Consider the following 26,254-nt stretch of genomic DNA (forward strand, 5'->3'; position numbering starts at 1 on the left):
TTTCCCACAGGCAGCTCCGGGTCAGTGGCAATTCGGGAGCGGGTGCTTCAGTCACTCTGGGTCTTCGACAGCAATTCAGTAGTGGGTAATTCAGTGCGGCGGGTTCTTCAGTCTTCGGCGGCAAGACTTGGGTTTTTCTTTTTTTTTCTTTGCTGCGTCGCAGCGGGTGGTGTCTTTTTTTATATGTTCACTCTCCATGCTCTTAGAACCTGGCTATGCCACTGCCATAGGAAGAGGTCAAACAGGAATAAGGTTTTCAAACCTGTGACGATTTTCACTGCCTCACTGAAGGACCAGGTGGCAATGCGACAGCACACACTTGACTCTCTTCTCTGGAGGTGACCAGGTTTCCCAGTTTGCTTGGATCACAAATGTGATGAATTTGGTGGTCACAAGGGGCCAGGTCATATCCCTTTAGAAATGGACATTTTCAGTGAGCAAAACTGTTGCTCTCCTTGACTGCTAATCTATTCCCAAGTGGCAATTAGGAATGTGATAACCTTACTGGGAGTGAGCAAAGCCAGCAATCCTCAGGGAGGAGGATGGGGAGGGACTCTTCTCTGAGAACTGATGTGAAGAGAGCATTAGAGTCTTGGAAGAGCATGGTTCTCTCTGACTAGAAGGGCAGTGAAATGGGGCACAATGTGCCCTCCCCACATTCAGTATCAGCCTTTTCTGCTTTCAGGCTGTACAAAACTCTTCTGGGGCAATGGTGCTTTCCCAGGAAGGGAGGAAATACTGGAAAGTGAAGGGTCAGGAAGGCTCTATGGCAGATGGCCAATGAGAGCTGGATTGAAGAAAGTAGGCAGTGGGGCAGTACAGGAGGGGGATGGCGCATCAGTCCCAGTCCTGAGGAGGGAACGCCCACAACACATTTTGGAAAGACACGTTTATGATAAAGTGTAATGGAATGCACTCGTGTAGTCACCTTATGAAATATTTGAAAACTAATATCTCACTGGTCAATAATATCACGGTGGAATGTATGTAGCAACACGGTGTGTAACGTTATGAAATTCCCCCCGTATAATGTTAAAGGCCCATGTTTAAAGTCACTTAGCCATCAGGTAAAGTTGATCAAGCAGGTCTTAAACAAAGGGAGGTGTGTTTATCTCAATTTGCATATGAGCTGGAAACAGAGTCCTCAGACAGAGGGGAGAGAAGGAACAGCATGAAATCTCTCTCCCCTACCTCCAAAATGTCTCCTTGCCCTCCACTGGAAAGAACTTTAAGGGTCACTCTCTGGAAAATACATTTCAAAGGGTGATTGAACTATACAAGTAAGAGGCAAAACCACTCAAGTTCTCTCTCCCTATCCATCTCTCTTGAACAGTGGTTCTCAAACTGGGGCCGCCGCTTGTGTAGGGAAAGCCCCGGGCGGGCAGGGCCAGTTTGTTTACCTGCCGGGTCCACAGGTTTGGCTGATCACGGCTCCCAGTGGCTGTGATTCACTGCTCCAGGACAATGGGGGCTGCGGGAAGCAGCAGTCAGTACGTTCATTGGCCCGCACCGCTTCCTGCAGCTCCCATTGGCATGAAGCAGCGAACTGCGGCCACTGGGAGCCGCGATTGGCTGGACCTGTGGACGCAGCAGGTAAACAAACTGGCCTGACCTGCCAGGGACTTTCCCTACACAAGCAGTGTCCCAGGTTTGGGAAACACTGCTTTACAGGGACAACAGACCTTTGTTATCTGATCTATCCAGGTGAGGGCAGTACATTTTTGGGGGGGAAATCCAGGACTGGGAGTGTGTTGAGGTTACTCTGCATGTGGTAATCAAAGTTGCTAGAAGCCAGAGTGTGGCTGGTGTTTGCTGACAGGCCGCTGGGGTCAGAATTGCTGGCCCAGGACTGTGGCTACTCACAGACACTCAGGGTGTGACCTGCATGCTGTTTGGCAGGAGTCCAGGTTAGGAGCCACAACAGCAAAGCATTGTGTGGCACCCACGGTTGATGGGCAGGGGTGACACAGCCCCTTGCCTCTGGATTGCACCCCAAAATGTCATACAAGAGAAGTAGGGTAGTTCCCAGCTATTACTGCAGAAACCCTGGCCCCAGTAGGCAACCCAGAGACACCGACTAAATGCCCCCACCGATGGGCAGTGGGAGTGTGCACCTGGGAGAGAGTTCCCAGATCGCACGGGGTTTACCCTACACCCGCCATGCCCCTCAGAGCCAGGCTCTCCCCGGAATCTGCCAGCAATGGCTGTAAGGCGAGGGAGTACGGGCAGGACTAGGGTGGGCACTGCACCCTGCCTGGCATGCCTGAGGGGGCACAGCTGGCTCTGGAGGGTGCAGTGAGTACAGCTCCCTCCTGGGGGATGCCTGGCCGCTGCCCTAGGTGAGGGGAGGTCAGGGGTGCCCTGCACTGCTGGGGATGTGGGGCCCATCTCCCATGATGCCCGGCTGCCGTGGTTGCCATGGTCCCTGGCGGCTCTGAAGGGCCCTTGGTTCCCCCAGCCCCACGGTGACTCCTCCGGCCGCCAGGGGTCACTGTCTGCCGGCTGCGGCTGACACGCGGCGCCTACCTGACGCCCCGCCCCGTGGCCGCCGGAAGCACTTCCGGGCTGGCGCCGTAGCCTCTTGCTCTCGTCACCAAGGCCGAGGAGGAGTCGTTAACAGCGGCGCCTTGGCGGAAAGATGGCGGCGGCCATAGAGTGACCGGACAGCGGAGGCTCCGGGATCCCGCTGTGGCTCGGAGAGGTGAGGAGACGCGCGACGCCCCCCGGCTCTCGCCGCCGCACGCCCATCCCGGGGGACCGCGGCCCTGCAGCGCCCCGGCGTCTGGAAACCGCAACCTCCGTCTGCCGGGGCGCCCAGGCCCCGCTAACTCTGTGAGCCTCCCACTACCGGCCCCTGACACCGGAGCCGCCTCCGGGGGAGTCTCCCGCGCGCCTTCTTCTCAGCAGGCATCTCCAGAGCTCCCCGCCTCTAGGGTCCCAGCTGTGTTACCCTCGCGGTGCCCCTGCACCCCCAGGAGACCCTCTCCCATCTCCCCTCCGCCCCCACACGCGGTCTGGTATAGGGTCGTGCTGCTCCCTGTCCAGTACAGCGGCCTCTGTGTTTCTTTCCCAGGGAACGATGAAGTGATGGATCATGATGCTCCGACCATCAGGCCCCGCAGAATCCAGAACCAGAATGTCATCCACCGCCTGGAGCACCGAAGGATCAGCTCTGGTAAGGCTGGCACTCATTGGCACCAAGTCCGGGTCTTCCACCAGAATGTCTTCCCCAACTTTACTGTGGTCAACGTTGAGAAGCCACCCTGCTTCCTGCGCAAGTTCTCCCCCGATGGACGCTACTTCATTGCTTTCTCCTCTGACCAGACCTCCTTGGAGATCTACGAGTATCAGGGCTGCCAAGCAGCAGAGGATCTCCTGCAGGGTTATGAGGGAGAGATTTTGGCCAATGGCAATGACCAAAGATCTGTCAACATCCGTGGGCGGCTCTTTGAACGTTTCTTCGTCTTGCTTCATATCACCAACGTGGCCTCCAATGGCGAACACTTGAACCGCGAGTGCAGTTTGTTCACAGATGACTGTCGCTATGTAATTGTTGGCTCTGCTGCCTACCTGCCCGAGGAACCTCACCCCCCATTTTTTGAGGTTTATCGTAACAGTGAGTCAGTGACCCCTAATCCCAGGTCCCCCTTGGAGGACTATTCTCTGCATATCATAGATCTTCACACAGGTAGACTGTGTGACACAAGGACATTCAAATGTGACAAAGTCATATTGTCTCACAACCAGGGCCTATACCTGTATAAGAATATCTTGGCTATTCTCTCTGTGCAGCAGCAGACTATTCATGTCTTTCAAGTGACACCCGAGGGCACATTCATTGATGTACGGACTATAGGTCGCTTCTGCTATGAGGATGATCTCCTGACCCTGTCTGCTGTCTATCCAGAAGTGCAGCGAGACACTCAGACAGGGATGGCAAACCCGTACAAAGAGCCCTTCATAAATTCTCTGAAACACAGACTGTTGGTGTACCTGTGGAGGAGGGCAGAGCAGGATGGGAGTGCAATGGCAAAAAGGAGGTTCTTCCAGTACTTTGATCAGTTGAGGCAGCTGCGCATGTGGAAAATGCAGCTATTGGATGAGAGCCATCTGTTTATTAAATACACCAGTGAAGATGTGGTCACATTGCGGGTGACAGACCCTTCGCAGGTAGGCCCTGTCCTCTTTGGGCAGCTTATTGCTTTGTTGAGGTTATTCCCATGCAGATAAATACTATAAGCCACATTTCTGGTCTAAGTGCTGATTTGGGTCTTTGAGTGTTGGGTAGAAATGTTCTGTTCTCCACAGTCTATAATTTGGATAGTGTTGTGGGGGGCCTTGGTGGTATCTTTGATTGTATTTAGTAAGATTCCCCCTCTCACAATGTAGAAACATCATTGAAATTAGAGAGAGAAGACCAGTGTGGTTATCCAATTTCATCTTCCTGCAAATGAAGGATTGTTTCCCATACTATACTTATTGGTGCTTTGCCCAGTTTGTTTGTATTTTAGTAATCAGGATCAGGGACCTATTATGCCTGGCATTGTACAAATACTGGCTAAAAAATAGTCTCTGTCCTGATGAGCGTACAATCTGATTATAATTGTAAATGTCCCAAGTGACAGTATTTCTGCTTCCCTTGGGACACTGCCCCACACCTTATTGAAACTAATTATTGGGATTTGTTCCATAAAACTCATTCTAAATTTTTCTTAATTTCTTCCAATTATTCCTAATTATATCCTAGTGCTAGCCTACATATTGTAACCTTTTTCCATCTTTGGTATATATACCCTTCAGTTACCTGTAGAGAATCATCCAGTCATTCTCCATCAGATGTCTTACACAAACTATACAATTAGTTCTTTAATTTAGCTATTCCACTCCTTCCAGCCTGCTGATCATTTTGTTCCTTTTCCCCACTCTCACCAGTTTCTTTCTGTTGAAAGGTGCCCAGAACTAAACAGTGCTTCAGAGGCAGTGAGGCCAGAGTAATATAAAGAAAAGACTGTTAACTTCCCTACTCTGTGGTCTACAGACTCTGCATGTACCACCCCAAACTGGCCTTTTTTTCTTTCCGTATTGTATTGCATAGTTGGATCTCTAAGCCATTATTGCTTTCCAGATGCTTTTCTCCTATTAGGTGCGTGTGTTTGAGTATTTTTCAGATGAATTAGCTGGCATTTTTCCAAGCTGAATCTCACCTTTTCTGATTACAATTCTGATCTCTCAAAACCTCTTACTATCTTTCTGTCCTGGATGGTATTCACAACTCCCAATTATACCTGGAAGAATTCTGCACCAAAAAATTAAGAATTCTGCACACACTATTTTAAAATTCTGTAAAATTCTGCATATTTTATTTGTCAAAATAACAATATAATCACACCAGTTTCAATTATTTTGGTAGTTTGTTTCAAAATACCTGTCAGCACGTATGTCCGTAACAATACAGATAACAAAAAAGATTCAGGAAATGGTTTTTGACAAATAGATTCCTTACTAGCATATCAATACAGAGCTTTGAGTAACAATTCATTTAAAGTACAATACAGAAACGTATTTCCCGCAGCCCTCCAAAGCACTGCAAAGGCTTTGGGAAGTTGGGGGTAACGGAGGAGCGGAGGGAGAGGGAAGTAATTGCTGAGAAGGAGCCTGGGAGAGAATCTGGAGGATTGTTGGGTGTGGGTGGGGGAAGTATGGAACAAGGTGGTTTGGGGTTTTTTTTGGAGGGGGGGCAATTGTTAGGAAGTTGGGGAGCATCCTCCATGCAGACCCTGGCTGATCTCTAGCCTCTCCCATTCAATCAGGCACATCCGAACCTGTCCTTGTGTTTCCCTGCACTCCCACACCCCCTTCAGCCAGGCATATCTGCAAATATGCCCATGTGGCCCTACACCCCTGTCATAGCTTCCTACTCAGATTTGAACCTTAGCGTTCATAAACTGAGAAGCTAGCATGAACCCCTCTAAGCTCAATTTACCAGCTTAGATCTGATCTCGCTGCCACCATCCAAAATTTCCAGGGTTTTGGCCCCCTCTGGTCTCCCCAAAACCTTCCCTGGAGAGACCCCAAGACTCAGAAACCCTGAGCCTACAACAAAGGGAAATAACCCACTTCCCTTCCCTCTCTCTCACCCAGACTTTCCTCTCTGGGCTAACCTGAGAGTATTGATGCAATCTCTTTACATCACAATACCAAGAAGCATGTCTCCTTTATTCCACAAAGAGACAAACCCCAAATACAAGGAAACAGAGATGATCCTATCTCTTCCCCCTCCCACCAATTCCCTGGTGCTGCAGAGCTTACCCTCCGTAGATCTAACACAAAGAGAATTCCCTCCCCTTGTTCCTTAACCTACCCAGAGAGAAAAACTCAAACAAGTCTTACAAAGAAAACTTTATATAAAAAAAAAAGAAAGAAAAAGACATAAGAATATAAACTCTGCATCAGGTGACAATACAGGGCTATTGCTTATAAGAAAATATGAATAAACAGTCTGATTCAAAAAGATATCCAATTTGAAACATTCCAGCAAGTTACACACATGTAAATACACCCAAAACAACATAAAAGCCTATATTGTTTTTCTACCTGTACTTACAAGTTGGACACAGAAGAGTAGAAGAAGATAGAAGCTTCTCATAGCTGAGAGACAGACAAAAGACTCAGAGTCCAAAAATTCCCTCCCTGACTTTGAAAAATCCAGTTTCCTGATTGGTCCTCTGGTCAGGTGTTTGGTTCCCTTTGTTAACCCTTTACAGGTAAAAGAAACATTAACCCTTAGCTATCTATTTATGACAACCCCAACTCCCCATGTGGCCCAGCATCCTCACTCAGCTACGCATAGCTGCCCCATCTCCATGTGTCTCTGTACCCCCACTTCACATTCAGCCAGGCATAACTGCCTGTATCCCCCTGTGGCCCTGGACCCCCATTCCCATTCAGCCTCTGCTTATTGTTGTCACCCCACTAGTTTCTGTGCTCCCGCGCCCCTGTCTCCCCTTACTAGCTCTTATGAACCCCAGTCTGCGTGACCCCTCCAGCAGCCCCATATACCCCGCTCTCTATGTCCCCCCACAATTCCATGCCTCCTTACCTGGCCCTGCAGGCAGGGTGCTGTAAGGAAGACAGCATCTGCCTCCTCCCTCTCTACAGTTGGCTTCTCCTGCTCATGAGCCAGTTGCCCTCTCTTCTGATACCACATCAGCCCCTGGTGGGCAAAAGATGTAATTGTAGCATGACCCCTCACATGACTTCGCTTTACCTTCCTGTTAGAATCAATTATTTTGCTTGAGAAAAAAAAATCTGTCGGGAACATTAATTCTGCGCTTGTGAGGTGGTGCAGAATCCCCAATTTAGTGTCATCTGCTATCTCTAACCAATATGTTGTTTACTCCCATTTCCAGGTCAGTAATGAAGTTAAATCAGACCAGCTCTGATGCCAGTCTCTGTGGTCGACATCCCTTACCCCTCTGCCCCCACCATAACACAACATGTTTATCATTGCCTATTTTCCTAGAGATCTTCAGTTTTCAATCCACATGAGATTGGTCTGAGACTACTTTAAGTTTTTTAATCTACTTAATTCCTTTCATCTGCTTTTTTTGTAATTCTATTAAAGATGTCTGGCAAGAACTCTTGCTAAACTTGCAGTGCTACTTATTGCTCACTGTTCTGTTTTCTCTGGAAGTTTAGTGACTTCCTCCCTGCCCCCCTCAATATTTGCCCCATTGTTTTTCAAGGGCTAGAAGTTGGAATGAATGAATGTTAGCTGTTTGCTTTGAAGCTTTCGTTGTGTGTTACTTCTTCCATTGTGCACATCTATCTATTAGTCTGCTGTAGAGTCACAAAGAATGTTAGATCAGTGGTTCTCAAAGCCAGTCTGCCACTTGTTCAGGGAAAGCCCCTGGCGGTCCGGGCCGGTTTGTTTACCTGCCCTGTCCACAGGTTCAGCCAATCGCGGCTCCCACTGGCTGTGGTTCACCGCCCCAGGCCAATGGCTGCGGGAAGGGTGGCCAGCACATCCCTCGGCCCGTGCCCCTTCCCGCATCCCCCACTGTCCTGGAGCAGTAAATTGCGGCCAGTGGGAGCCACAATTGGCCGAACCTGTGGACGCGGCAGGTAAACAAACAGGCCCAACCCGCCAGAGACTTTCCCTGAACATGCGGCAGACTGGCTTTGAGAACCACTGTGTTAGATTGTGTGCACTATTTATTATTGTAAAATAGCTGAGGACGGAGCATCTTTTGTAGAAGCAGCATTGAAATGTTTATCTAACAAATACACATAAACAACATGGATATTGCAAAGATATTAAACCTTTGTCCAAGTGGGTTGCAATTTGGGATGTTTTAGGGCCCACTTTACTGCTCCTGGAGTCTTGAGCTCCGTCAGTGGCCAAAAATATCATAAGCCTTCCTGATTAGGTGAATGCAACCAGTTCTCTTGGATCTGGACTTTGATAGGCATTTGTGACTGGTCACTTCAATGCTCTCTAGACTGCTTCCGTTTGAAGATCACTTAGACTTCACAGCTGATGGAGATCATGGCTGGCTTGAGGCCTCAGAGGCAGGCAGCAGACTACAGTAGTTCCTCAGGAGATGAACTTAGCTTCCCATTAATTTCTGGGTCCACTTCCAGATATTTACTTTGATCTGTGAAGCTCTGTGTAAATTCTGGCTATCTGATCAGCTGAGGCATTCAAGATAACTGGTTAATAGGTTCTAGATTTAAGCATCTGTGGCAAGCAGTTCTGTGTGTAGGGCTCTCAGCTGTGGAAAGTCTTCATTTACTTCTGATTTGAGGGAGCCAGAGCTTATTGACAGTCAGGCCCATCTCATCTCCTAGATTTTGCATGAGGAGGGGTTGGGTGGCTTGGTATTTAGGATATTGGGGTTTTTGGTGTGTTGAGAGGGAAAAGTTAAGGTTTTAATTTTTGTTAAAACTCACAAAAAGGTTGTTTTTCAAATGTTGTACATGAAGCCTGAGTTTTGATAAACACATTTATGCATCTAATTAAACAACAAGTAATACAAAGTAAAGCAAAAATGGTCACATTTTAGATGTGCCAACCTGGCCACAAAGTCCCTTCTTCATGCTCTGCCATTTCCACTGCTCTTGGATGGTTTCTATGGCAGCTGTAGCAGGGTTCTATATTTAGTGAAAATTCTGTTCTTTCTTCTGCACTTGAGTCTAACCTTTCCTTTGTTTGTTTTGATTATGCAGTGAGGCTTAAAATTATGATACAGTTGAATATCTACGTCTGGTTTCTCCCCCCACCTTCCCTTCTTGGGATCTGAGCTTTACATTGGCAGTGACATGGACTAGATGATTTAGTAGGTTTTTTCCATTTCAATTGTTTGATTAACACAAGCACAAGTAGTGGGAACCTATACTGAAAGTATGGAAGATGAATTCTCAGTTATTCAAATGGATCTAGACATGACACGTTCTATGGAAATACTGTGTTTTTCTAAATAGCTATGTGGTTACCTAACTTATACCAAGTGTATAGCATAATGTCCCACCCAGGAACTATAAGTGGCTTTAGAATATAACTTAAGAAAAGTTTTTTCTGGTTTAGCACATTTCATAGACATATAATTACAGTAAATACAGAGATTCCCATAAAAGAAGTATCTTACAAGTGTAATTTTGCAGGGTGGATTTGATTTAAATCAAATTGATTTAAATCACTAGTCAGGAAGACCTCGATTTAATCATGGATTTCTACATAAAAGTGCATTTTTGTTGGTTGTTATAACCTTAATACATATTCTTCACAACTCAGAGATAGATGTAGGTGTCATTTTTAGAAGGTACACACTATGCATTTTTAAAGTGATTTATTTTGAAAACTTTTCAGATTAGTTTTACAGCTATATCAGAAAATGAATGATTGGTTCTTTCATTTGCCAAAGGTAATTGAAGCAGATATTTATGAAGTCATTGGGAGGTGAAGTATCTCCAGTTCAACAGGTTAATCATTAATATTTGGAGGATTTTCTTGCCATGCTGTATTAGGAAGCGCACATCACCAGACACATTTAAATTGTTTTATTTAACTAAAACAACATTATGTATTCTGGATTTTTTTCTTCAACAGAAAACATATAATATTTTAACAAAACAAGCATATGAATTTTTGAATTTAGTTAAACATTTAAGTTTTTTAAAATCAGGTTTGTTTTTGTTAAAATTGTTTTTAACTAAAATAGTTAAATGAAATATTAAAAAAAATTTAAATCAACTTTGTCAGCCAGGTCAACATGAGAAACTTAAAATATTGGCTTCTGCAGCTAATTCAGTCTTCATCTTCATTTTCCTGTTTGTTCATAATCTGGAAAAGAAAAACAAGCTTTCCTGCTTTTTCAGGTCCCAAATGATTTCTCAGTTTGGAATGAATCAGTCCAAAGGAAGAAATATTCTTTCTACACCAGCAGAAGAAGCTACTACTTTTAAAAGTGAGATTATCACTTCAACAGTCTCTGAATCAAAGTGCTTAAGTGACTTCCACCAGTTCACTGATGTGACTTTCTTTAAAACATCTTCCGCAAACATATTGCTTGAAAGATTCTTATTCCCAAACTGGGTCTCTCTTTTACGGCCTGCTGCCATTATAGGTTTTTTCCCTTCTAGTGAGACAATGGAATGGTAGATCTCAAATCAATCAAGGCTACACTCAGAAAGATCTCAAGACTTCTGGAATATGCTGCTCAACTAGTTTCACTTTTGTTTCTACTGCCTGTCCCTCCCGTCTCACATTTATCTCCAGACTTTTTTCCTTGTCCAGATCTATTCCGCCCCCAACAATCTTCTATTCATTGAACTTTTTGAATCTTTGCACTTTTAGAGACAGCGGTAAGGAAGTGACTCTGTGTACACAAATTTGCAGAGGGACAATAGGATTGAGGTCAGTTTCTCACCTTTATATGTTATTTATTTAAAAACACTTTTGCTGTTAACAAGCATGTTATCTCTGGAGAGACAAATCCACAGTTTGAGAACTGCAAAACTAAGCATCTCTGATGGTATCTTCTAAACTGAGCACTGAGTCCGACTGGGTAGATAGAAAGATTAACCTAAATAATCTATACAGAAGACCCTGGAACCCCATAAGATTTGGGCCCTAATCCATGAACTATTAGAACTCATTTACAAAACTTTTCTTTAACATTACATGAATATATTGTCTCATACTATAGAGTTAGAATTTATAATCCCTATTCCATGATGAGGTATCTTTGAGCTATAATGTATCTTAATTAAAACTATCTTCAGATGGGTTTTTTCCTCAAAAAGCATTTTATCAAAAAAATCTGATTTTTTTTTTTTTAAATAATTGATTTTTATCCACCATGTAATTTTGCCATCTTTAAAGTGGTAAATATTTGTACAGGAATGAGTCAAGGGTAGTCAAGCCCTTCTCCTTCCCTCTGCATTTCAATCCTCAGGAAGTGGTGATTTAGCTAACGGTTCAGGTGATTGGGAGTAATATGTGGGTATTTGGCAACTATCTATTTCCCCCATTTTCTGAATAGTTTACTCACAATGTGTCAGTAAAAGCTCCCTTGAGAGAGAGAACTGGATAGAGCAGACCAACTTCTCCAAAACCAACACAACTCTGTAACAAGCCATAGTCTAAACTCCGCCCCATTTGAGAGACCCATCTGAGTTCTTCCCTCATTCTTCTTCTCCCCAGCCCACAAATTATCCTATAGGGTGAAGTCTTCAGGTGTGTCTACAGCTGAGTTTTGTTTTTTGTTTTTTTCTTTTTGTAAAATGAGGCCAGTCTTGCATTGTGAGTATATCAAGGTGGAGTTTGTAGGTTGGAAACATGTTCAGACCTTCCCCAAGCATCTAATATAAACGGAAATCCTAAGGTTGAGTTGCCTCCCCATTCTTCACCTACGAGACTGGGGGAGGAGAGGAAGCTTGGGATCTCTGCCTTGCAGTGGATGGTGCGGGAGGGGCTTCTGTCCAGCAAGGAGGTGGGTCTTGGGGCTTCAGGGCACACTTGCCACGGCTCGGGGATTCTTCAGGAGCAGGGCTGAAGCCCCAACCCCTGGCTCCCGGCAGGTGTGCCCCAGCTCTCGAACTTCTGAAGATTGAAGATTGTTGTATGTGGCTCGGAAGGCCAGTAAGTTTGGACACCCCTGGTTTGGGAGTTAGTGTTTGTAGTAATTGAGTAACCTTATCTAGGGAAAAATTTACTGCAGAAGAACCTGAGTCACGTTTTGGATTTACAATTGTGATGGCACCTGGAAATTCTTAGCTAAGAGTGTCAGTATTAAAAAGAAATAGTTATTGTCTTTCAGGCTTTCATTTCTACACCAGCATGATACCTGGAGGGCAAAACTTTTGCAGTCAATGTTGGAACACAATGCACTAAAAATATCTCATCTCTGCATGCTGGAAATATTAAGAGGAGAGGAAAACAATAAATGCCAAAAAAAAAAAAGCTCTCAGCTCTTCACATACAGGAAAAATAATTTGTTGCCAGCCAGCATCTGGTTTAAAATCACTTCCCCAGCAGGAAAGAAAATTAAATCTGCCACTTTAAAAAGCATTTTATATTTGGTGGGGAGTGAGGAAGAGAAAACAGAAATATTGACGTCCAGTTTGAAATGAAAAATTGAAAGTGCATTTAGTTCCCTTCATAAATAATTATGCTGTAGTGAATAGGCTGGATAATCTGGTACCCTCTGAGGTGTTTGAATAGCATAATGAATTTGTATAGTGAATGTGAGATTCTCCTACATTGAAGAGTAATCATGGGTAATCTTTTATATGTGTATGTGTGTGTATTGAGGGGGAGGGATTCCCAGCTAATATAGACTCTGTATTGTCTGTCTGCACGCTGTTGGAAAACCACTAACTCTGCTGCTCTCTGCAGCCTTCGTTCTTTGTTGTGTACAACATGGTGACCACAGAGGTTATTGCTGTGTTCGAGAACACTTCGGATGAGCTACTGGAGCTCTTTGAGAACTTCTGTGACCTCTTCAGGAATGCCACCCTGCACAGCGAGGCTGTCCAATTTCCCTGCTCAGCTTCCAGTAACAACTTTGCCAGACAGATCCAGCGCCGGTGAGCCATTCAGAGCATGCCTTATACCATATAGGTACATGCTCAACACTGCCAGCCAAAGGCCAGTATCAAATAGCTGTGGGCAATCTTGAGAAACATAGCTCTATACTGACTGACTTGTGTATGAGTCCATTCTGAACATGGCACATCTCACCACAGCCTTATAGGTTCTGAAATCCTGAACGCTCAAGGCTGAAGCAGAGTACACCTAGTTCTGTATTCCACATTCACTGTCTTGCAAATGGTAGACCAAGGCTAGAAAGTATACAGCAGTGGTCCCCAACGGGGTGCCCGCGGGCGCCATGGCGCCCGCTGGGGCATTTATGTGCACCCGCCTAGTGCCCAGCAGGGGAGAGAAGCCACAGCCCTGCACCTGCCAGGGACAGAGAACTCCGGGGTCCGCAGGCTGCAGGCCCGGGTGTTCTCTGTCCCTGGCAGGCATGGGGCTATGGCTTCTCTCTGGCTTCGAAGCCAGTGAGAAGCCGCGGCCCAGCCCCTGCTGGGGACAGAACTCCGGGGCTGCAGACTGCGGGCACCAGTGTTCTCAGTCCCGGCAGGCGTGGGGCCACGGCTTAAGCTGGAGAGAAGCCGCTGCCCCGCACCTGTCGGGGACAGAGAACTCCAGGGCTACAGGCTGCGGGCGCCAGTGTTCTCTGTCCCTGGCAGGCACGTGGCCTGCCTAGTGCCCAGCATGGGAGAGAAGCCAGGGCCCCGCGCCTGCTGGGGACAGAGAACTCCAGGACTGCAGGCTGCTGCTGCCGGTGTTCTCGATCCCTGGTAGGCGCGGGGCTGCGGCTTAAGCTGGAGAGAAGCCATGGCCCTGTGCCTGCCGGGGACAGAGAACTCCGGGGCCGCAGGCTCCGGTGTTCTCTGTCCCCAGCAGCGCAGGGCCTGCCTAGTGCCCAGCATGAGAGAGAAATGGGGGCCCCTCACCTGCTGGGGACAGAGTACTCCAGTGCTGCAGGCGCCGGCCTTCTCTGTCCCTGGCAGGCGCGGGGCTATTGCCTCTCTCCAGCTTCTCTGGGGCTGCAGGCTGCGGGCGCCGGTGTTCTCTGTCCCCGGGTCGCAGCTTCTCTCCGGCTTCGAAGCCGCAATCCCGGCCCTGCCAGGGGCAGAGAACTCCGGGGCTGCAGGCTTCATTCTATGTTAAAGTAAGAATAATAAATATATTTGGACCAGCAGTTCAACAGTGTTTTACTTTTTTAAAATACGTAAGATAAAAACTGTTTGATATTTATTTATTTATTTTGTAAAAACTCCTTAATTTTTCTTACAAGTAGATAAAAAAAGAGCAAATTCACATGGTAAGGTGAAAGAGTAATTGCCGAATAATTAAATTAATACCTTTTACATGTAAAATTACCTTCTTTACCTCAGTCTTCCTCTCTGTAAAATGTGTACCTACCTCACTTACTTTGTGAACATCAATGGGACAATACTGTGGCTGAATGGATAGGGCAGCTGTATGGGATTAAAAAGAGACCCGGGTTGAAGTCTTGGCCCCACTGAAATCAATGGCAAGACCCCCACCAAGTCAGTAGGGTCAGGGTTTGACCCCTGGGGTCTATACCTATGCAAGCCAATGACAGACTGTGTGCATCTCAGCTCTCTTCAGCAAAAATTTACCAATATTGGGTACTTATTTTTGTGCCTTAGTTTTTAGGTGCCTAACTTGAGGCACCTTGGGCCTACTTTTCAGAGGTGCTGAGCACCAGTTGAAGTCAGTTTGCTACCATGGCTGCTCAGCATCTCTGACAATCAGATTTTTGAGGAGTTATTCTGGATTTATGCTAGCATAAGCAAACTTGAATGAAGCCAGCACAGGCCATATTTTCAAAGGTATTTAGAAAGCAATGGGAGTTAGAAACCTAATCTGTTTAGGCACTTTTTAAAATCCCACTCGGTGTCTCTCTGCATCTTTAAGCACTCACATGCCTTTGAAACTCTGTCCCTGTGTCCTCATACTTGGCAATTACTTTTTGTTTCTGTCATGCAGGTAATTCAGTGATCCTGATGAACAGAGTCCTTGCCTGGGTAAAAGTTATACTTGGTGGGTCTTACAGATATACACGTTTATGAAGGTAGTGCTTAAGGACCAACCAAAAATAGGGCCCCATTGTATCTGGCACTGCACAGACACAGAATAATGGATGGTCTCTGTCCCAAAGTGGGTGGTCTGCAGTTTAAATAGCCAAAACAGATACAGGCAGGAGGAAGGGGTAGAACACACAACCAGACTGAACAATGTGATGTCTGAAAACTTTGTGTTAGTTCCACAGATATCATTCTTCCTTTATTATTTTGGAGATGGGTTTACTTAGGAGGGGATCAGCTAAATGGGAAGAGAAGACAAGGGAAGAGGGCAAGGGGGACAGAGCAGAGAAGAGGGGAAGAGGGACAGGTGTGGAATGAAACTGAGCTGAAGAGACTGTGAGGGAGCAGGAGGGGAAGGGAGAGGGTTGGTGCAAACAGCCAGTCAGCACTGAGCAGAGAAAGTCCAGTCAAAGGTATAGGAAGCTGTCTGAAGCTTGTTGCTTTGATATGCTTTTTTTCATTGAAGTCCAGAGAGAAGACTTCTTTCTATACTCTGAGGTATTGCACCATTTAGGCACGGGCTTGCATTAGGCAATTAGAGTGGTGCACAGTGTGTGTATGCAGGCTGGACCATCCTTATAATGACTGGATTGTCTGGTCTGTACCTCAGGCAAGTAGAACTGAAAGGTGTTCTGTTCCCACATCCATCCTGTCCATCTCTCCCCCTTTCGGGCAATGTGTCTCCAGAGATATACATAGAGAGCGCTTTCTGTGTCTTTCCCCCATCCTTGTGCACATTCTCAGGGGTAAGTGACAATTTGGCCTAAATAGATGGGGCCAGGTCCTCGATCCTTCACTCAGGCAAAGCCAAGAAGCCAGAAAGATGCCCTACCAGGACATCTGGGGATTCCCCTGACATAAGGGTAGCTCTATGATGCTTGCTTCTAGCCTCACAATGAGGGGGTGATGGCACAAGCGTGGCCGAACAGATTGCATTCTGATGAGCCCAGGCCAGCAAAGCAGAACCGAAGAGGCTGTTCCAGCTAGTCTAATTTAGAGCATCCCAGAAGCTGCCCTAAGTTACTGCAGGGCTGAACTTTACATTGTTTGCCTGGAGGATCGGGCGGGGGGAGTGCAAAGTTGGCTTTAAGCTACCTTTCTTCCTTGCCCTTTTGGATTATGTGCCCGGGTCAAGCAAAGCTCATTTGGATCCTAGGACAAGTCTTTTGATTCCCTTTCCACCTCCAGTCTTTTAAATATTAACTGCTCAAAGGACAAAAGTTTTCTGCTATCCAGGTTTGCATTAGGTTTGACTGGGGAAAACATGAGATTAGGCTTTAATTAGATAACCCCCCTGCACTTTTGTTTCCTAAACGAAGTAGCGTAGATTCATATATTATGTAATATTAAATATGATGATTTTCATATTATTTAATGTACTAATACAGAATAAGCCTTGAAAAATTGTTGGCACCTGCCACGCTCTTCTGAAAACATGAATGTGCTACTGACCGCAAAAAGGTTGGGGACCACTGGTATACAGTGACAACCTAAGAACCGAACCCAACCCTAGGGAGAGAGATTTCTGAGGGAAGAATGCTGCCAGCACGCTTTGTGCTGTGTCTTCCTCTACGGCGGTTTAAGCGATGCTCTCTGAATAGATAGGGCCCAAAGCTAGGATTTGTTAAACCAAAAATGTCACCAAATTAGGGATTTATTTTGCAAGACAGGTTTCCCCAAATGTAATATGAATAAAACTCTGTGTTTGTGGCATTTTCAACAATTTCAGCAAAAAGTGTGCTGTTCCTTTTTTCAGTTGAAACTTCCTTTCCAGTGTGAAAGTAAAACTGACCAATCTAATGTCACAGTGAAAGTGGAGTGAGATATAAAAGTAAATAAGGCTTCTAAAATTCTTTTAAATAGACGAAAGTCATGTTAGTAATGCAGTGGTGATGTTTCTAAAATGTGGTCCTAGGAATATGTGGTGATATACCCAAGTGTGCCAGAGTCTCTTGTACTTCCCACAATTAATTTAACTTCAGCATAACTATGTAGTGATCATTTCTGCCATTGCTTATAGGGGAGACTTCTGTTGATTCAAGCTGTTGAATCCATGCAAGTGAAGGAGACTTACTCGTCTTGTATATTTCCATAACTCTCACTGGGGATTCCTTACTGCTTGTGAGAGACAGAACTTAATGCAAACTTGTGAAGTGCTGCTCTTGTTTTGTAGCTCTAACCAGGGACAAGAACCTCTTTAGCCTTCTGGTCTGCAACCTTTTTGTGGTCAGTAGCACATTCAGGAATTCAGCTGTTGGTGGTCAGAGCCTATGATGGGGTGCTAGGGTGCTTATTTAACAAGTAAACACAATAGGCCCTTGCCCTGAGAGTTTACAGTCCAATATAAACTGTTCCTGATAAGTGGCTCTTATACCGCTGGTCTCATAAAAGTTGGATCTCAGCAACAGAAAGCTCAGATTCTGCTTACGAACTTCTAAAGAAGAAAAGCTCCAATCCAGATAAATCATTTCAGAGGAAAGAACGTTTCAGACCGTGCTGAGCTAAACAGCTGCAGGCTTCTCTTCAAGGTTCTTCTTCTTCTACAGTTTCTTCCCTTTATGCAATGAAAACATAATGGCTGGGGAGAGATGGATTCCCAAGTCCTTCTTCAACCTCAGGAATTCAGCTGTTATAGCACAACTTTCAGGCTTCACTGACAATGTTTACAATCTTTGCAGTAAAACCTGGACTGATTAAGCTGCTACTCCATCTCTCCCCATTTCTGATCCTTACTTTTCCAGTACTGCAAGGCAGCTGTAGCTAGACCTTGTAGAATGACAAGTTCCTATCCACTTGTCAGTCCACATAGTTCCAAAACAGAATAGGAACACTGATTGTAGAGCAGGTGAAAGGTCACCAAAATTGAGACTGACGGTGTTTTAGATGAATTCCAACTTCTGAACTTAGTAGTACTGGTTTTTTAAACTGCTGCTGTTTTGATTTTTGTTCTCTCTGTCCTTTTTGAACACTAATGTATCTACATTGTGCCATTTACCTGTGTGCTTTGCAAATAAAATGTGTCCCTTTGTGTGTTTCAGGTTTAAGGACACTATTGTGAATGCAAAGTATGGAGGGCACACAGAGGCTGTGCGGAGGCTGCTAGGTCAGCTCCCAATCAGCGCTCAGTCTTACAGCGGCAGCCCTTACCTTGACCTCTCCCTCTTCAGTTATGATGACAAGTGGGTGTCAGTCATGGAACGGCCAAAGACGTGTGGAGATCACCCCATCAGGTATGAAGAAGAGTCAGAAATTGCACATGGCTAGGACTGAATGTGTGTTTCTCAGAAATGTACACGTGTCTCGACTGTGTCTCAGACTGAAATGTACATATAGGGATGTTTGCCTTTTCTCCTCCTCTGTCCCATTCCAGCAAAGTCCTTGTTTTGATTATTCCGGAGATACCAGTAAATTAGGAAACTCTGCCTTTCCTCTCCTATGGACTGTGCCTATTTTATACATGCACATTTACATTTGGCTCTTTCAAAAGTGGAGTTAAAATGCATTGGTCATGTTGAGATGCAGAAATGGGTAGTGAAACTTTAACATCCTTTTATAGGAACATTAAATTCCTCCTCTTCTCACTCCAGCCTTTTGCTATGACAGCCAGCATGCTGTGGTTGCAATGTATGAGTCTGCTTTGCCATGTCAAGAAAATGCTCATTTTCGGAGGTGGGGCTGGCCAGCACTTATACAAGTCTGATTTGTTTAAATGCCTTTGTATGTTATATGTTACCCATAACATTCACAGCGCTGGTTTGGCTGTTTTCATACTCCAGTGTCTGTAATGCACACTGAGAAACTTAGAAACCAAAGTCATCTTTCACTATGAACTTTATTCCTCTTCATTTAACAAACACTGGAGTCCATGGTCCCCTTTTCCCTATCGGCTCTTGTGTTTCTCATGAATTGGAAACCTATAATACATAAGAAACTTGCTTGAACAGAAGAACCTTTGGTCAGACTGAAGGGCCGTTCTGCTTATTTCTGTCTGTGCCTTATTAACAGGAATATGCCTAACCTTGACAGTAGGGAGGTTTGCAATGCTCCTTGCAGACTAACGGGGAGCTTGCACATTTTCTGTCTTGGGCATGCACAAATTGTTTCTGTTTATTGGCCACAGAAATGGATTTCAAGAACAGCTGTCCGGATTCTGGCACTTCCCCCACCATATTCAAAACGTCTTAAGGGAGATCATACTTTGGGTCTAAATGTGCTGAGTGTCCCAAGGCAGAAAACTGCACAGCTCTTAGTGCTTGAAGAGCGAAATAAATCCTACATTTTGTGAACAGAGAGAGAGAGATCAAAGAGTTAATACTGCGATCTGACTGCCCTGATGTCAGTGTTTTGATCTGCCCAGAGAGATGGGAAACAGGTCGCAACCACCAACTTTATTGCTGTCCACAGTATTCCCTCCTGCACCAGGCACACTATACCTGCTTAAAATTTGGGAACTTCTGACCATTCATACCCACACAATCCCCAAATCTTAGCTATTTAATTGATTTCCCATGTACGGTTTGGTTTGATCTCAAACTCTGTACAGGCTGCAGAGAAATATCTGCTGCTTTTTCTGTCGCTGTACTTGAGGTTCAGAGATCTCACTGTGTGGTGTTTGTCTGCATCTGCCAACATTTGTGCAGCTTCTACAGACAAAAGGGAGTGGGACTGCAGACATTTGCTGTGGTCACGTCTTCTGTAGTAAACAAAGCAAACTACCACCTTCCCACTCTCCCCTGAGTAGACATGTAGCTTTGCGCTTTAGAAGATCAGGTTATAAAATGCCAGAGTCAATCAGGACTTGAATAGGGGTTTGGAGCTGTGGGGGGCTCCTGCTTCCCAGCTGCCTGCTTATAGTATGCAGGGTAATGCAACAGCAGAAGTAATCCTTAATCCTTCAACAGCTGGAAAAGTGGCTGCTGTGTTCCTCTCTCACAAGACAGTGATTAATAAGATACAACAGTGGCCCATCATGTAGAAAACGGTTTTGAAATAAAGACACGTTAGCTTTATTTTCTCATTACTGGTAATGTAGGATTTATAGTGACAGTTCCATGCACCTGGCATTGGCACAGAGTCCATCAGCAGCCCAGGGTAGACTCAATCTATATTTTCTTTTCTGTTGGAGGTCCTGTAGTTGTGTCCTGCACCGACTCGGCACCCACTCCTGCTGCCTTTAGCTTAACTCCTCCCACTCTTAGTTTTATTTTCTCTTCCCCTGGAAGGCTGCATTAGTCCTCTCTCTCAGCTGCTGGAGTGGTTAACATCCTGCTTCCTGGCCTCTTTGCTGATGGAATGGCTTCAGGGCCTTTCCCCCAATATCTTTTTACAAGAGGCTTGGCAGCAAACTCACAGCAGGGAACTACAAAGCTTGTGAGCGAGATGCATGAGCTGTCAAATCCTTAACACAGCAACTCCTGTGTTAGGGGTTAAAGCTTTTAAATCTAAAGGGTTAACAAAGAGCCTACTTAAAGAAGTGGTCTGCAGATAGATTCACCATTTTTGTACAATTTGAAAAGGCTGGTCTTGTTGTTTTTATTGACACAAGGTCTTATATTTCAATGCCTAGTTTATCCACAGAGTGAGAGTCCATGGAAATGGCCTGATTGCAGAGCACTTTTTAAAAATACCAACCCGAGCACATCTTTGAGATTACAGGGAGCTCATCCTGAGTGTGTTTAAATTACACTGAATTGTGGTGAGCGGAGCAGCCCATAGGCCATGTTTTAGTTAGAAAGCAACCCCCCACATGCCTAGTTCTGTGTAGGAGGAAGCTTTTTGGAAAGCCAGCTACCAAGATTGTAGCTCGTTTGCTTCATTCATGTGTAATTGGCAAGCCAGTTGGCTGGCACTCTTATTCAGGTGAGGAGTGAGATTGGAGAGGAGAATGGCATGCTAGAAAAATGCAAGGAATTTAGCAAGCTGTATTATCAAAACCTGGAGGGTGTCTGATATTGAAAGAATCTGTCTGGAGCCATTGCTGCCAGCCTAAGAGCTGTGAGTGTATCAGGCTAGCAGGTGGTGTTGGGAAGAATGTGCTCTGATACAAAAGCAATTTTGAGCTAAAACCAGAGGCAAATGCAAACAACCAAAAGCTGCAAGGCAGGAAGGAAATGGAGACAGATAGGGACAGAATGACCACCACAAGTCTGTGCTCTGAAAAAGGTCCTAATCGTGGAACCAACTTCAGGGCCAGTGCTGATGGATTTGTGTAATAACAGGAGGTTATTTGGTTTTCAAATTATCTGAAGAACCTACCGAAGTATTGAGTGGAAGGTGAAGTTGCAGAGATCCTTGTGTTCTCCTAGAGATGGAGGGGGAGCAGCTTGAAACAGCATAACTCTTGGACATGGAGAGGAGTTCCTCCAGGGCACTGGAAAGATCAAACAAACAAAGGAGTGCTAGGCAGAACTCCCTTTAGAGGCAGCCAACACTGCTCTGCCTATGGGCCAGAAAGTCAGTGAAGAGCACTGTCCACTTCTTACCTGAGCCACTTTGCAGAGCACTCCGGGTTTGGGGAGCAAGGGTCCAGTCTGAGTCTCGAGGGTGGATCTCTGCATGGTAGTACATTAGGTGATCTTTCCCTTTCCAGATCACTCAGATTTGCTGTGATCCCTGCATTTGGCCATTAAGCGACTTTCTCCTAGACTCTTGCATTGAGAGTTTTCACTGGAAATCAGCAAGTGACTGTGAAGTCTGGCTGTAAAGTAGTGTAAGGCACCTTAGAGCAAAGCCAAGTCCAGTAGCTCTCTTACATCTTCTGAATGGGGACCCAGCAAGGGGACATGATGTGTGAGAAAGCAAGTCACATAGCAGCAATGTGGTGTTGTGATGTCTTTTTGATAGAACAGGAGAGAGACAATGCATTCTCACAGGTGGGGAGTGAAGGCTGTTGTTTAAAAGTTACTAAAAAGAATGGCTCTGTATTCTCATTTGCTCATGTGTAACTCCCATTATGACTATGGGATATGTTTGCATCAGTGGGATGGGAGGGAGCCAGTATGTGTTTTATTAGAGATAAAGCCTTTTATTTCTAACCGTGGATCCAGAAATCAGAGCACGCAAGAGTGAAATACATCCCTTTGCAAGAGGCTTCTCTCATTTATGGCACTAAAATGAGTTAAAATGTTAGTGATTAAAAACTTCTACCCAGGAAGGGACTTTCCCTGTGTGACCTTCCATCATTTGTATTGCTTAGTCAATACTACGTATTGTATTGCTCAGTGCAGGCTGAGTCTGTCGTACCATATTGCCAGCATGCTTTTGGTAATGGAATAAGGATGGAATAAGGAGCAGTCATCAATGGCACCAGTCCCTTTTCATGCAGAGTTCAAGATGGCAAAACCAGTGAGCAGGAATAGACATAATCAGCATTCTCTGCTTCTCTTCCTTACAGATTTTATGCCCGAGATTCTGGCCTTCTGAAGTTTGAAATCCAAGCAGGACTCTTGGGCCGACCCATCAATCACACAGTACGACGCCTGGTTGCATTCACCTTTCACCCCTTTGAGCCCTTTGCCATCTCGGTGCAGCGGACTAATGCAGAATATGTTGTTAATTTCCACATGAGGCACAGCTGCACATAGTACAATACTGGGCTGGGGCAGCTGTTGCCATCGTGGACACACCAAAGCCGGACACTCATGCCTTGTAGGAAACCAAACCATTGGTCACCGAAGGAACTTGACCTGGAAGCCCTAACCAACCAGCATTGTTCCCCAGCGTCTGCAGCTGGCACTCGCAAGCCATTGGAAGAGAATCCCGTTGTACTTCTGAAGAAGCCATCTTGATGGAGATTAGTCTTGTGACTTTTTTCTTTCTATAGATACCATCCAGTTCATATTGCCAAAGCCCCTTGTTGCATTAAACCCTGTCTTTTCCCACACCTATTGGTGAACAAAATGTAGCTGAGAAACCTTGCCTGTTTCCCCAAGGAGTGTTGTCTTTTCTCTCGCTTTATCTGTTCTGTGATAGGAAAGACAGAGTTCTCAAACACTCTTTCTATACCGGTGCCCTTCTACTTAGTCAAGACAAGTAGCCCATCTTACAGAGTGAGAATAGAAGCCACGGTGGTGGTGGGGTTTTATTTGTACTTTCACTGTTATGAGGAAACTAAACTAGATCTTGTGATTCACACAGTGCACTCAAGGCATTAGGGGAGAAAGGTCTCTGGTAGTGGAGTGGTCTAGTAGTTAGAGCAGGTCACTGGAATCAGGGGAGATGATTTCTGTTCCTGACTCTTATGCAAGTCACTTAATCTTTGTGCCTTAGTTTCCAACCGTAGAATGAGGATGTGACCTTCTGAAAAGCACCTGGAGCCCCTCAGATGAAAGGTGGCAGGTACCAAGGAAGGGAAGCCAGAACAGCCGACTGCATCCCTAACGTGTGAGCTAGTGTGTAGGGTGGGAAGATGGGTAGCTAGCAGCAGGAATGCATGAGAGAGGCTTAGGGAAAAGAGCTGCACGGACCGAGAATGTGTCCCCAGGGGTATGTGTTGTCCTCTTCCCTCACCTTGCTTCCGCTGACGGTGTGAGAGAGCCAGCCCCAGTCTCTGGTGCATGCCAGGTATGTGAATGTGGAGAATGTCTGTCTGACTTGTGGCATCCTTGTCTTTCCCATGGCTACTATGTGATTGCTCAGACTGTGAGGTTATAATCACCAGGAGATAACAAGGTTAGACCTGAAAGAGCTGATTTCAGAGTGTCTGCATCTGTTTGGCACTGGAATGTCACGTGCTTGCCTTTCCCCTGAAGTTAGAGGATAGCTAGGCTGGATTTTGTACTAGGAGAAGGGGAGACTTGTGTATTGCTGGGAGCTTGTAGCTGAAGGTCTGACTTACTGCTGCCTGTCCTCTCCTGCTTCACACCCTATTCTTTATGAGAACTGGGGATGAGGTAGCAAGGGGTGCCAATGGGTGACTGCCTGGGATTGAAGCACAGCTTGCTAGTATATCACTGTACGCTTCAAGCAAGATTGACTTCTACGTTGTCTGAGATGTCTTCAAAATGAGCTGCTACACTTGCATCCAGAAGATGTGCACCTAAATGCCTCTGGGTCTGAGCTTGTACAGGCTTGTATAAATGCTGGCCCTACTTTGATCTGAAGATCACTTAACTGTTGGCTGCATTTGTACTACAAGGTAGCACATGGGCTTTCTCGAAACCTGTGCATACCAAAATGTGCATGTTGCTAGGGGATGTTGTCATCTTAGGCAAACAAGGTTGGTTATGGGTGCTAGATCGACACTGGAAACTGCTGTTCTTTGATGCACATGATGGGCCATGACAGGGCACTGTCCTTGAGGGCACCCCCCCCTCGAAGGAAAGCCCTTCAGACTAAAAGCCCATTCGTATCTGCTGAAGGTACTCAAAAGGAGGCCAGTTGTCTGCTCAGAAAGTCCTGAGGTCACAAGCTCATCTCAGACATCACTGAATAGCCATCAGATAATCTTATTTTTGTCACTATTGACCTGGGCAGGGTTTGGATACCTCACCTAGATGTGACAAGCTCCTCATCCCACCCTAGATTCCTTGAGCCATCCTGTCCTTTGGATGTTTACAGCCCTCAATGTAGTTCTTTTGCTTTATCTTCCTTTCTTCTGTCCTCCCAAACACAGCCCCATCGCAATGCTATACAGCAGTTTTTGTATAAGGATCTCAAAGCACTCTTACAAAAGTATTGCTGCCATTTTGCAGATGGTGAAATTGAGACTCAGATGAAATAATTCATATGACCTTGTGTAAACTGAGTATAGAATTGACTTCCAGTTCTAACCAGTAGCCCATTTGCATCTGTGCAGGATTGCTCAGGGCTTTCAAAGCCTGGCTATGGAAAATGTAGTCCTAGGACAAGAATACATATTTCTTGTCTTCTTTCCCAGGGTATTTGCGCTGATGGGAAGTTTCTCAGGACTGTAACAAATGACTTCAGGTTGGGAGGCCACTTGCTGGGGGAGGTGTCAGGACATGCATGCAGTAGTGCCTCATTCCTCTCCAGCTCAGAACACTATTTTCTTTCACCTACAACCTGTTTCTCAAACTCTTTCCATTAAAGCTCCGAGCAGGGAGTCTTCGCACATTGTCTCCTTGATAAAATGCACTGTAGCTGATAGATAACTGAGCTATCTGCTTTCTCTCTCACCAAAAGTTCACTCTTCATTACCCTTTTCCGTTATTAATGTATCTTTCTGTCTTTCCCAGAAGTTCTCAGCAGTTCCCATTAATTCCTTGATGCCACAAGCTAGTGGTCCCTCTCCCTGGAGCTCCAGATGGGGTGGAGCAGTGCTTCAAAATAGCTCCACTTTCTGTTGATACCATTTCCTTTAAGTGGTATAAGTCAGTGGTTCTCAAACTAAGGCCGCTGCTTGTTTAGGGAAAGCCCCTGGCAGGCGGCCGGTTTGTTTACCTGCCGTGTCCCTTGGCCTGCGCCGTTTCTTGTAGCCCTTATTGGCCTGGAGCAGCGAACTGCGGCCAGTGGGAGCCACGATCGACCGAACGAAACAAACTGGCCCGGCCCACCAGGGGCTCTCCCTGAACGAGCGGCAGTCCTAATTTGAGAACCACTGGTATGAGTAACAACCATATTAACAGCTCTGCCACTAAATTGTGTAATCTCAGGCAAGTCACTTCCCTCCCTCTGCCTCAGTTTCCTTATCTGTAAAAGGAGGTGATGTGGACTCATGTTTGTAAAGCACTTTCAGTTTGTGAGTGAAAAGTACCAGATAAGTGCTAAATATTGTTTTAATGTTTTTTCTGGAGGCACAGATTGACGGTTGTGAGGGGTATGAACTGCATTAGCACAGCACTGTAGGTTCTGTGGCTGCTACATTTTGTATCTACAGTAAAGGATTCATGTTACCACAGGAGTGTGTTGAAAGAAAAGCCTGTCTCATTCTCATGCTTGACATTTTGATTCTTTTATTTAAGAAACAAGAAGTGTGGGAGTAGGGGCGCGACATATATTTTCTACCTAATATTTTTACTAGGTTAGGATGAGAACTGTTAAGCAACACAAGATAAATACCAGAATAAACAAGAACTTGTTCCACGAGTCTGACTTGTATCCTCTTTCCAAG

The 26,254-nt window shown here is 45.5% G+C and overlaps 1 protein-coding gene across 1 annotated transcript; it reads left to right on the forward strand.

The window, feature by feature from the left end:
• The first annotated feature begins 2,589 nt into the window (after positions 1 to 2,589).
• DET1 (DET1 partner of COP1 E3 ubiquitin ligase) lies at positions 2,590 to 26,229 on the forward strand. The gene is made up of 5 exons (XM_032806525.2): positions 2,590 to 2,701; positions 3,074 to 4,170; positions 12,899 to 13,089; positions 18,222 to 18,413; positions 22,577 to 26,229. Exons 2-5 carry the CDS (start codon positions 3,088 to 3,090, stop codon positions 22,764 to 22,766), a joined length of 1,656 nt encoding a protein of 551 aa, XP_032662416.1. The 5' UTR covers positions 2,590 to 2,701; positions 3,074 to 3,087; the 3' UTR covers positions 22,767 to 26,229.
• Positions 26,230 to 26,254: the final 25 nt, after the last annotated feature.

The sequence above is a fragment of the Chelonoidis abingdonii genome, chromosome 9 (genome assembly GCF_003597395.2).
Source record: "Chelonoidis abingdonii isolate Lonesome George chromosome 9, CheloAbing_2.0, whole genome shotgun sequence".
NCBI classification, from domain to species: domain Eukaryota; kingdom Metazoa; phylum Chordata; order Testudines; family Testudinidae; genus Chelonoidis; species Chelonoidis abingdonii.

What these genes read in the sequence shown, in the direction of transcription:
- DET1 (XM_032806525.2), top strand. Translation starts at nt 3,088, where the DNA reads ATGGATCATGATGCTCCGACCATCAGGCCCCGCAGAATCCAGAACCAG. An exon ending in GCCAGACAGATCCAGCGCCG is followed by an intron (nt 13,090 to 18,221) that starts GTGAGCCATTCA and finishes TGTGTGTTTCAG; the next exon opens with GTTTAAGGACACTATTGTGA. An exon ending in TGTGGAGATCACCCCATCAG is followed by an intron (nt 18,414 to 22,576) that starts GTATGAAGAAGA and finishes TCTTCCTTACAG; the next exon opens with ATTTTATGCCCGAGATTCTG.